Here is a 12,293-nt window from a genome sequence, read left to right on the forward strand (position 1 = left end):
TTTCGTATCACATACCAGGGTGCAAAGCAGCTTCCACTGCCTGGAGCACAAAAGAACGTTGGGCTGATGATGCAGAGGCAGGCAAGGAGACCTGAAAGACCTGTTAAATGGCTAAGAATGGTCAATGCAGTGAGTGGACTATCGAGTGGAGGAAACGAAGACCAAGCACTGGCCAGGGCTAGGCCAGAAGCTAATGAGACCATTAGGGCTCATCATTGGAAGGATGTTAGTGACAAGGGGACATTGAAATAAGTTTCGTCCCTCCCTAGTCCCAAGGGAGGAGGCTCCTTCCCAAGATCGGGGGTCTGTTGTCCGAGGAGGAAGCATGGTTTTAGAGCAGCTGGGGAATGATGGGACTGCTGAGGCTCCAGACCCAGATGAATTTGATCCTGCAAAGGAAGCAGACTAAGGGCCTAGGCCAGCTTTTGCTCCGGGAGACCTGGTCATTTGTGGGGGAGGCAATGTGACCTTGGAGGGTACTACGAGAGAATCTGAACTCAAGCTTCCTCTGCTCTTAGCTAGGGCTGTCCCACAAGACTGACACCAAGCCCTATTCATTCCCATAACGCCCATCCTAATGCAGGGCTCGGGGGGTGCAGGGCTGGGGTTGGTGAGCAGGCTGGGGGGTGCTGTGCTGGTCCAGAGGTAGCTTGGGGGTAGCTGGGCTGGTGGTGGGTAGATGGGGTGCTGGGCTGGGGGGGTGCAGGGGTGGGTGCAGGGGTGGGTGCTGGGCTGATAGGGAAGCCAGCAACAGTGATTGTGGGGCTGGTGTTAGGGCCCCCCCTCACCTTGAGTCTCTGCTACTGTGGGCTGGAGCCTGGGGCAGTGAGGCGGGAGGCAGAGGCTGCTTGCTTGGCAGCTGCCACAGCAGCCCGGGACCAGGAGGAGGCGCTGCAGGGCCAGGGCCCGTCGTGGGAGTGCAGCTGAGACACGGCGGGCGCTCCTGGTGCGAGCACCGTGTGGGTGCCAGGGGCTGGGCAGCCCTGCTCCCCACAGACAGGGGATGGCGCTGCCTTACCCATCTCACTCCTAGGGGGCTTCTCCCAGTTTCAGCCTGCCCCAGCCCATCCCTCTGTGCCCTGGGGCCCCCTCTGATACCTGCCTTGCAACAAGCATCCCCAGCCAGGGCCTGTTCCCGCTGCCTGCCAAGGGGACGGGGCTCTGCAGGCAGGTTTGGATCAAGTCACAAGGCAGGGCCATGCCCCTGCGCAGAGGGATGGTCCCTAGGCCAGAATTAGGGACATATTGCCAAAAGGGCCCAGTGCGCCGCTGACCTGGCCGCGAGAGGAGATGGCCATTTTATCTGCTGGGACACTGCCCTGCTCCACTGTGAGAGACCCCTAGGATGAGGAAGCATGGAAGGAGTGAATTTGGAAATGATTCTGGGGTTGGAAACGGGCTCCTGGGAAGGAAAGGGGCAGAGTGGCAGCTCAGACGTCTCCTCCATCACAGGAAGGGTTGGTCTAACCCTCCTCCCTTCCCCGCTCAACGCCCACGGAGACTAAATTCCAAAGTGCCTGAGCTGAGCTTGCAATTTCTGCCAAACTGGTGGGACAGGACAGGACATGGGGCCTTAACCAATCAGGGGTGTAGCCCCCACCCCTGTGCAGAGTCCAGATCCTCACCTGTTCCTGGTATTGAGGGGGCAGCAGCCCTCAGGATGAGGCCAGAGAGTCACCTGGGTCAGCTCTGCGTGGGGGGTGGAGCGTGCAGGGAACACTTTGATTTTGACAACATGCAGGTTTCAGAGACACCATAAATCCTGGAGCCAGCCCTGCCCAGCTGTTACAAAAGCAAAGCCTGGTCACCTCTAGCTACACAGTGAGAGCTGGAGGCTCTCCAAGCATTTGGTGAAAGGAACTTATGACTTTAAAAGAGGAAGGGAGGGGAATGGGAAGAGGGGAAAACACCTAATGTCCTAAACAGCAGGAGAGAAGGCAGCAGAGGTGGGCAGGAAATGTGGGGATGGGAGCAGAGCCTGAGGGAGATGGGGCATTTGCTGAACGTGGGGGTTAGGGATGGAAAAGGACAATTCGCTGACGAGGCAAACTGAGTGACAGTGAGTCGAGTCAGAGCATCCTGGGCTTCACTGCTGCCACCCTATCTTTCTGCGCCAAATCGAGCTCCGAACCGGATGGGAGGGGTATGCCATGGGGAAGGAGATTTTTGAGGGGATGAGACACTGTTGGTCTCTGACCCTGTCTGGCCATCATCAGCAACCCGCCTACAGCACATTTGTGATTGGTACATCCAACCCCCAAAATATGGGGAATGGGAGTGGGATTTGCTTATTTTCTCTGGGCTTATTTCATAGCATCTGTGAGCTCTGTCTCTCCATGTATGTTTGCTCAGTGCCCATCACCAGGCAGCTCCGACCGGCCCCAGAACCTCTGGGTGCTGCTACATAATATAAACACTATTTCTAAAGGCAAACAGGTAATCCGTGAACCCTCCTGCAGCCCCATTCCCCTCCCAGCAGCCCCTGTTACTATGATTTTTATTGCAGATAGCCTCAGCAATGTGCAGGGTGCTTGACAAGCAAAGAAAGAGTCCCTAGCCCCCATGGGCCCAGTTCGGCCTCTCTTATTCCCGCTGGTTTGTACTGCCAGGGAGGAGTTCCGTTCCAGAGGGCTTTTCACAGAGTAAGGTGCCACACACCCAGTGAGGAACTCCCTGCGGTGTTGAGAGAGGAACAGCAGCAGGAGGCTGGAACAGCAACTAGATATAGGGAGTCACCCCTGGCAGAGCCAGGCCCGTTTGCCCTCAAACGCTAAATAAAGGAGTGAGCAGAGCAGGTGCAAGAGATGAGTCCAGCCTGATCAGCCCGAACAACAGCTCTTGGGATATAACCAAGTAAATCGCCCTGCAGGAGAACCGTTAGGAGCAAGACCGAGGGAAGCCCGAAGGGGGAAAGTCTGGGACAGGGCTGCAGAGAAGTGGACTGTAGCCAGGGAGGGATCGAGTTACAGCATCTGGCAAGAAGCCCCTAGCAGACCATCTCTCTTCTTCAACGTCTCTGCTTTGTTGGCCTGAGCATTTTGCTTTCCCTGTTTTTTTGGGTCTATGCTTGTGTTTTCTAAAAGGACTCTAAAGCCATCCCTGCCCCAAGGACCCCGGAGCTGGGAGCAGCATCAGTAACCTGCCTCCTGAAGAGCTGGCCAGGAAGTGAGCTGTGTGGAGGCATAAAGTGCTGCTTAAGAAGCTGAGCCTGTGAATGGTCTGGAGACGGAGAAGAAGCCTTTTATGGTTGCCAGCAAACCTCAAGCGTCTTCTCACCACATCTCCCTCCTCCAGCTCTGCACCTCCCCACAAACAGACACAGCCTGCGTCTCCTGGAATAACGCGTCCAGCAGCAAGGCTGACTGCAGCAGGCCCCCCCTGTGAGGCTTCTGTGAGGCTTCAGGAGCCAGCTCTGCAGCTGCAGCAACATGAACCTGAAAACTGTCCTCATCCTCTTGGTTCTGGCGCTAGCCACAATTTTCGCTCTGGTTTGTGTGTTGCTGACTAGAGGAGTGAAACCAACCAGCTGTGAGCCGCAGACCCTGAGCACCCTGCAGGGAAAGCACGGTGACCAGAGCCTGGTCTTTGCTGATCTGACGCCAGAAGAAATGGTGCAAGTGGTGACGTATCTTCAGGAAAACCTTGGGGTGCCACTGGTAGATGCCTCTCAAGCAAACCCTTCTGATAACTGCATTTATTACATCGATGTGCAGCTCCCCACCAAGGCAGAGGTGCTGGGGTTCTTGGATCATGGGGACAGGCGACCCCCCCGGCAGGCGCTGGCTGTGGTGTATTTTGGAAACCAACCAGACCCGAATGTCACGGAGTACGTGGTGGGTCCCCTGCCAAAGCCGACGACTCACAGGGATCTCACAGTGCAGAAGTATGGAGGGAAGCTGCCGTACCACCGCAGACCAGTGACTGAGAAGGAATACAAGGCTATTGACCACTTTGTCTACCAGGAGTTCTCCAAAGCACCAAGCTTGCTTAGAGAGTGCTGTGATTATGATGGGACCAATTTTGCCACCCTCACCACGGTTCCTCGGGGGTTTCAGTCAGGAGATCGTGCCACCTGGTTTGTTCTGTTCCAGAATGTGAACGGCAGTGGCTACTATCTGCACCCAGTGGGGCTGGAGGTGCTGGTTAATCACAGCAGCCTGGACATCTCCCAATGGAGGATAAGCCAAGTGTTCTATAATGGCCAGTACTATCAAGACATGGAGCAGCTGGAGAGCGAGTTCACAGAAGGCCACATGAAAAGTGTAAAAGTTAAGAAAGTCCGACCTGATGAGGAATTTGGTTCCATGAGGCCCAGAGTAGTCCCCATGGCACCAGGCCCTTTGCAATATGAGCCTCGTGGGCCCCGCTATAGCATCCAAAACAATCAAGTCATCTTCCAGTCCTGGAGTTTCGCCTTTGGGATGGATGTGAATACAGGACCACGTCTCTTTGACATCAAGTTCAAAGGAGAGAGGATTGTCTATGAGCTGAGTCTCCAAGAAGCCCTTGCTGTCTATGGCTCTAATTGTCCTGGAGGGATGGTGACCAGATACATGGATGGGAGCTTTGGCATCGGCAGGTTTGCTTGTGAGCTGGTCAGAGGTGTTGATTGCCCCTACACAGCCACCTATGTGGATAGACACTATCTAGTTGAATCAGAGACCCCTAAAGTTAATAAAAACTCCTTATGTATTTTCGAGCAGGATGCTTCAGTCCCGCTGAGGCGCCATTACTCCAACTTGCAGTCCCTGTACTATGGGGGTCTGGCTAAATACGCTCTTGTTCTTAGAGCCATTTCAACTCTCATAAACTATGACTACGTTTGGGACTTCATATTCTACCAGAATGGAGCTATTGAAGTAAAAATCCACGCCACCGGATATATCAGCTCCTCCTTTTACTATGGCACAGGCACTGACTATGGCAGTCAGGTTGGGGAACACACCCTGGGGACAATACACAACCATCTCATCAGTTATAAAGTGGACTTGGATGTTGGAGGTAGGTCTCTTTGCATGTGCGCTCGCGCGCGCTCTCGCTCACTCTCTCTCTCTCATGCCTGTGCATTGTGAAGGACACCCAGCACTGCAGGGTAATCTTTGTAGAACCACATTCTGGGAAGAGCGGCCCAAGGTGGCGCAAAGGGGGCTTCTGAGTTCTGGGCTTGGCCAGGTCCTGCCCATCCCCCAGTGTAAATTAGAACCTAGTTTAAGGCAGATTCCCACAGCCCAGAACTGCAACTCAAAGGGATCAGGCAGCCGTCTCTTTTCCCACCCCTGGCTCACTCTGCCAGGAGTGGAGTGCGTAGGAGTAGTCCTTACACTAGCCCTGGGTTGCTCTGGGATCTGCCCTGTGCTGAAATGGTGTCAAGAAGCTGGAATGCAGCAAGAATTGGGGCCTCTGGATATAAGCTCTGCATTCTATAGTTTGTACTTCAGGGAGCTGGCAAGGGCTCCTCCCCATAAAGCGAGCTGGAGATCAGTGTAACTAAGTGGCACAGAAACTCACCAGAGCAGCAGATAAAGTGGAGAAGCCAGATTAAATTAGAAAACCTTCTGGATCAACTTCCATAGGAAAAACATAAAACTTTGGCAGGTTTAGGAATTGAGGACACAAACTTTGCTGACTGCGTGCCATAGATCTTGGATGCAACCACCTCCCTGAGGGGAGGAGAAAGGATTCAGCATTGAACATGGAAGAGTATAACTTAACTGCTTGTGGGAATAAGAGACTCGGACAGATTCACTCCAATCCACCTGTGGGGGCATGCATTAATTCTGCACAGGTAAGAGGCCACTGTATGTAACAGACCTACTGAGCCCCAAAGGGGATGCTTGCAGGAATCAAACCCAGCTATTAGAGTAGGATATAGCATGGAAAACAGATTACTCTTGCTGGTGACTTTCTGCATAAACAGCGTCACATGACGAAATACCGACCATACTTAGCCACATGCCAGTAAAGCGTCCAATTAACCACTAAGTGGTGATTCTCAGCATCCCGATAGGTGTGAGCCTAAGTAGTGGAGCATCCGCAGAACAAGTCCCAGGGGCATTCTCAGCACACAGGGGACAGCCGCTACAAGGAGTGTCAGACACACGGGACAGCTGGCAAGAAGCTGAAGCTTCAGTTCTGTCCTGACTGCCATGGCATGACCTGGGGCAGGAAGGGTTCAACAGCAAATACCCCTGTGTCATGTGACTCCTGTGAATGCTTTAACACCCATGGAAGAGTTAACTTGTGAAAAGGCAGCGGCTGTTGGAAGCTTCTAGGAACAGTTTCTCCCTCTGGGCATTATCAGCCAGCAAGTGTCTTCTGATGATACGATGCTTCTAACTTGGGTTGCATTGGCTGAAAGCACTTGGTGTCCTCCTGGAGAGCGGCGGGGCAGAGCTCTAGCTCCTGGCTATATTCCACTCCTAATTTTCTGTCTCCCTTCTGGACTTTTAAACTCTCTTGAGCCAAGCGCAAGGTATTTTACAACTAAAATTAAACATTAATCCTCTCAACAAAGATGGCTGGGCCTCGCCCCTAATCCACCCATGAAATGTCATGAGTCCCATGGGACCAGCACCTCTTGGAAGACTGGACGATAAACTCTTGAAGGTTGCACAATTAGAGGATTGGAGGGTGAACTGTAACACCTTGCCACCCTCGAGGAGTTAGATGGCTGAACGATCTAAATATCGACTGGTGATACCTATGAAAAAATATGTGCCTATTAAAGGACTACCTCTATACTCATGTCACAGACAGAGGGTGGCAGATACATCGTTTAATGGTGGAGCTGCCTGAAGAGACATCATAGATATATAGCAGGTGATTTTGAAACACAGTCACTGTGTAGTAAGCCCTGTGCGATAAATCTCAGGTCCCCATGCTAGCTCTAAGTGTTGAGAGAGGAGAACACCCTTTTTCCCAGGAGTTGTAGGGGGGAATGACCTTCCCCACATGGCTGAAGAATGGAAAGCAGTGGAGCAAGGAGGAGTTTCCAAGAGGACGCAAGTAGTTCGGGTGCACAACAGGGTGGGCTGGGGATCCTCACCCTGATGAGTCGATCCAGGAGAGAACTCTAGAATTTTTCATGTCCCAACATGCTAAGTGAGTAGGAAGTTCCTTGTTCTGCAGTATTGTCAGCTGCTCCTTTGGAGTGGGTGGTGTTTCCTCTATGCAATAGATTGGTTCTGTTCAAGATCTTTCACACAGTTCTTCTTCACTCCTGAGTGATCTGCAGGGCCTGCGTCTGTAGCTTGCAGTTTAGAATGAGCCAAGGCCTGATTCTTACAGCCTATGGGGAAGCCCAGGAGGCCAAAGGTGAAATTTCTCAGAGGTTTTCTCTTTGCTTTGTAGGAACCAAGAATTCTCTGGTGGCTCATGACATGACATTCGATACCATGCAGGCTCCTTGGAGTCCAGAGCACCAGATACAGAGGCCACGGCTCACCAAGACAGTCCTGGACACAGAGGACAAGGCCGTGTTCCCACTTCACTCCAAGATCCCCAGATACATCCACTTTGCCACCAACCATAAAAATAAGTGGGGTAACCAGCGTGGCTACAGGATCCAGATAGTCAGCTTTGCTGGTGACCCTCTGCCAGAAGCCAGTTCCATGGAGCGGTCCATCAGCTGGGGGAGGTAGGTGTTTACATTTAGAAATTAAGCAATTCCTGCTTGTGCTTAGAGAATTGCCATCCCTCTCTGGGTTGGTGAGATGCTGGGACCAGTGGCTGCAAAACCGGGGCTGTGGGGAGCAGCCCCCAATGGTGCAGCAATGGGCCTGCAGCCTCCTGCTTCAGGGCCTGAGCCAAGCACTGCTTGCCTGGCAGTAAGGGGAACCAGTTATTCCACAAGTCCCGCTATGAGGTTTCTTGCACCTTCCTCTGAAGCATCTGGTGCTGGCTGCTTTCAGAAATGGGACACTGGATTGGATGGACTCTCCAGTCTGACGCCAAGATAAAGGAGGGTATTCAGTGCTGGCCCGTTTCCATCCAGCCTTACTTGGGCGCAACAGGAATGCTGTGGTCTGATTGATATACCAGCTGGGCCTCTGACTCCGGCTCTCCCACCCTGTCCTGCTGGGGTCACACGGGAGTCACTCTGGGGCAGCAGGGATACGAGACCCCGAGAGATGTATCCAAAGCAGAAAGTGACTTGGTGCAAGTTCTGCCGACGGTGTTTCCCTCTCTGCCATTGCTCAGCCTCTGGACGGGGCAAGCCCCACACAAGGAGGGAATACGGCTACAGGGAAACGATAAAATCCCTGCGCTGAAATAGCATCCAGGGCTGGGACAAAGTGGAGGGAAAGAGGCCAGGAGTACGGAGGCGCTCGCTCCCCCTGCCCAGCTGCTGGAGCCTGGGGAGCTGTGAGTGAAGATAAAAATAGACTTTAAAAGGATCCAGGCACAGCTCCCATGATCACCGGGGGCTCAGCCCCAGAGATGGAGGCCCCTGTCTGGGGGTGGGGGGGCTCACTGTGGGCTCAGCCCCAGAGATGGAGGCCCCTGTCTGGGGGTGGGGGGACTCACCATGGGCTCAATCCCAGAGATGGAGGCCCCCGTCTTGGGGGTGGGGGTTCACCGTGGGCTCAGCCCCAGAGATGGAGGCCCCCATCTGAGGGGGGCCTCACTGTGGGCTCAGCCCTAGAGATGGAGGTCCCTGTATGGGGGGGGGGCTCACCGTGGGCTCAGACCCAGAGATGGAGGCCCCCGGTCTAGGGGGGACTCACCGTGGGCTCAGCCCCAGAGATACTCCAGGCTATTTTGCTATTTTGCTGATGACACAAATCCCAAAGTATTTCGAACCCCAATTTCCTTTCCCCTGTGCCATGGCTCTTTGCTAACTTTGTCCTTGCTCTGTTTGGAAATGGAAATCAACGGGCCATGCCATAGCCCTGGGCAGTGGGGCTGGGGCTACCTGCCCTACAGGGGAAAGGTTAAACAATTAAAATAAATATTCTTGGCCTTTAAAATACAAGAGAAAAGTGGCAGAATTGCTTCTCTTCATAGTCGTTCATTGACTAGAAGCTGGTGCCAGACAAAATTCAAGTTAGAAATTAGGCCTCAGTTTTCTGTAGTGCGGGTGATTAATCATTAGAATAAATTCCCAGGGTAAGTGTTGGTTCTCTGTCTCATGATGTCTTCTGAAGTTCTGGGGCTCAATGCAAGAGTAACACGGTGAAATGTAATAGGCTACCTACCATATACAGGAGGGATATGATAGATCTTATGGTCCCTTCTGGCCTTAAGTGCTGTGAATCTTGATTGTTGTATGCAGTATCGCTGTAGCTGTATTAGGGAGACAAGGTGGGTGAGGTCCAATAAAAGATATTATGCCCCCCCCCACATCTTTATGTGAATCTAGGCTGTTATTTAACACCTACATGTCGAGTCTTGTCATCTTGAGCAGTGTCCCTTTAACTTCAGTGTGATGCCCACTGGGAGGCAGCAATCTGGGGCTCACAAGGTCCATGTAGCCAGAGCTCTAGGGTAATCTCTCCAGTGCTTGCTGTCATGCCCCAGACTGTACCCCTCCACCACACAGCCTGTGCCAGATCCTGTCCTTCGTTACTCCTCTGTCTGACCGTGTGGTGCTGATGGTTTCATGGCCCTTCCATTTCACATCCTCTCCCCTAGTATTCCTGCCACTCGTCAGCAAGTGTGGGGTGGGTCCTCTCCCGGCCTGGGGTGCTCTCCACTGACGGATGCCATGCAAGTGGGACCACTACACTGCTGATTTGCAGAGAGGGTGTCTCACTAACACTCCGCCCAGACAAACACACAGGGCCCTTTACAAGCACTGTCTTAATTGTCACACACCCGTGGAGGCAGGGACCATTATTGCCATTCTGCCGCTGGGGAAACAGGGACAGAGAGGAAAAGTAACTCGCCCAGGCTCATTCAGCACGGAAGAGAATCCAGGAGTCCAGGCTCCCAGCACGGATGTCATCGCTCAGTCTGCATGGGGAGAGCAAATCAATCTCTTCTCTCTGTTCATTAGATACAAACTTGCTGTCACCAAACGGAAAGAGAAGGAGCCAACCAGCACCAGCATCTACAACCAGAACGACCCCTGGACGCCCACTGTGGCCTTCGCTGACTTCATAGACAATGAGACCATCGTAAACGAGGTGTGCGGGGTTCTCCTTCCACTGGGGGCTGCAGCACCTTCCAGGGGAGTGTGCAGGACAGACAGACAGACATACACACACAGCAAGCAGATGGGGAGCCCAGTCCACGGGTGGGCAGACACAGTGCTGGCTAGAGCAGTTCATGTCACAGCCATCAGGGTATTCCCTCATTCCCTGTGTGTGTTGAAGTCTCTGCTGGACCAATGGTCGTTGCTCAGTGGTGTTTACAGAGGGTCTGCCCCAAGTGTGTTCTCCTAACTAGCAGTTCTCCTGAAATAGCCCAGTGATGCGTCTCTTCCTCTTCCAGGACCTGGTTGCCTGGATTTCTGTTGGTTTCCTGCATGTCCCGCACACGGAGGATATTCCTAACACGGTGACTGTGGGGAACGGGGTCGGCTTTTTCCTGAGACCCTACAACTATTTCGATGAAGACCCCTCTGTTCACTCACCTGACGGCATCTATTTCAGAAGTGACCAGGACCCCAGCAAGTGTGAAGTTAACCATGTTGCCTGCCTGTCAAAGACTGCCTCGTGCTCACCAGCCCTCCCCTCATTCACCTACAACGGTTTCCAGAACCAGACAGGTCCCTGAGCCGCTGACTGCAGGGCCTTGCCAGTGTGCTGGTGATCTACTGTTCCTTGGGCTATGTGCTCAGGCTTCCATCGGAAGCAGCAGTCACCTCTGGCTCACTCACACCCATAGATCTGTAGATGGTTTATATGTAGCTGAATAGTCAAACTGCTTACAAAAACGTCAGTGAAAGAGGATGCTCTCTCTCTCTGATCAAACATAATTGCCTTACTCTGCTGCTGGACTGACATCAATAAAAATGCACAAGTCCTAGACAAAGCACTGAGAACAGACAAGGAGAAATCTTGCACTACCCAGAGCTAGACCAGATGAGACCCCTGCAGCAAGTCTTATTTAGCTTCACTTTTTTTCTGTGATTCCCTGTTCGCTGTGTACATTTAGGGCTGGATTTTCAAAGGAGCTCAGCTCCCATTTAGGCACTTAAATAGACCAGTCAGAAGTTTCCTAGGTGGGAGCTGAATTCCTCTGACAATCTGGCCCTTCAAGTGGAGTTCTGCAAAGTGATTCTATCTAGATGGCAGCGTGGGATTTCTCAGCATGCAGGTGACTGAGGCTGCTGCATATCCTGTATAATGCAGCCCACAGAATTGTGCAGGGCAGCACGTGGCTGGCCTCATCCCTAAGGCCACAGGGATTGAGATGGAGCGTTGCATGCTGGAATCTCTTGCACCTCTGTATTAAAGAGGAGAGGTGGCTGCAGTCTACTCCATTGAATGCCAAGTAGGTGAAGCAGTCAGGTTCCTGACATGTTGCCAACAGGGCCCTCAATTGGGCAAAGTTTGAAATACCTCATGTCTAATTAAAGTTTTCCCAGGTCCCTTTTGATTCTACAGATACCTAGTGACCCGCTGCAGAGCTGCAGTTTATCTAAGAGTGTATATAAGAAAGTTAGACACAGAAGCTGGTTCTAGAGACTAGACATGGTCTGACGTAGCCGCAAGCAAAACATTCACTTGTAAGCATCTGTCATCTTCTCACAGGCCTACCACGGAGCTCAGGGTGGATGTGCATTCAAGACCAAATTTTATTTCCTGTAACATTTCTATATTGCTACAAGCTCTGTATCTTCATTGGCTTAGATGTATGTCAAAATATTACAGATGTCAGTACATTCACCTATATTCAATAGTTAGACATATGTCCACATTACAAAACACAGGAAAAGATATGCTATTAATACTGAACCTAACAAAAGGTCAGTTACAGCAGTGTCCTTCAGAAAAGGTTTTAAAAAGTGCTAATGGCTTTAGAAATGTCCTGCTTTTGTCTCCCATTTTGTGGTGTTGTAAGGCACTGGCTCTCACTGGCTTTCCAGACTACTGTACCCCATTCAGGAGTCTGATTTGTCCTATGTACCCTAAGTTTCACCTCATTTAAAAACTACCTGCTTACAAAATCAGACATAAAAATACAAGTGTCACAGCGCACAATTACTGAAAAATGGCTGACTTTATCATTTTTACCCTATAATTATAAAACAGATCAACTGAAATTAAAATATTGTACTTAGACATTTCAGTGTATAGTATACAGAGCAGTATAAACAAGTCATGGGCTGATGAAATTTGAGTTTG

General features: G+C 51.8%; 1 protein-coding gene across 1 annotated transcript; it reads left to right on the plus strand.

Annotated features, from left to right (window-relative positions):
• The first annotated feature begins 3,049 nt into the window (after positions 1 to 3,049).
• Positions 3,050 to 12,293, plus strand: LOC140903933 (amine oxidase [copper-containing] 3). Its single transcript, XM_073325916.2, has 4 exons — positions 3,050 to 5,001; positions 7,351 to 7,636; positions 9,998 to 10,127; positions 10,435 to 12,293. The coding sequence occupies exons 1-4, from the start codon at positions 3,429 to 3,431 to the stop codon at positions 10,717 to 10,719; spliced, it is 2,274 nt and encodes a 757-aa protein (XP_073182017.1). The 5' UTR covers positions 3,050 to 3,428; the 3' UTR covers positions 10,720 to 12,293.

This window comes from Lepidochelys kempii, chromosome 27, assembly GCF_965140285.1.
Source record: "Lepidochelys kempii isolate rLepKem1 chromosome 27, rLepKem1.hap1, whole genome shotgun sequence".
NCBI classification, from domain to species: Eukaryota; Metazoa; Chordata; order Testudines; family Cheloniidae; genus Lepidochelys; species Lepidochelys kempii.

Coding starts and splice junctions, on each gene's coding strand:
- LOC140903933 (XM_073325916.2), top strand. CDS start 3,429: ATGAACCTGAAAACTGTCCTCATCCTCTTGGTTCTGGCGCTAGCCACA. Junction 7,637..9,997: donor CGGTCCATCAGCTGGGGGAG/GTAGGTGTTTAC, acceptor TCTGTTCATTAG/ATACAAACTTGCTGTCACCA. Junction 10,128..10,434: donor ATGAGACCATCGTAAACGAG/GTGTGCGGGGTT, acceptor TTCCTCTTCCAG/GACCTGGTTGCCTGGATTTC.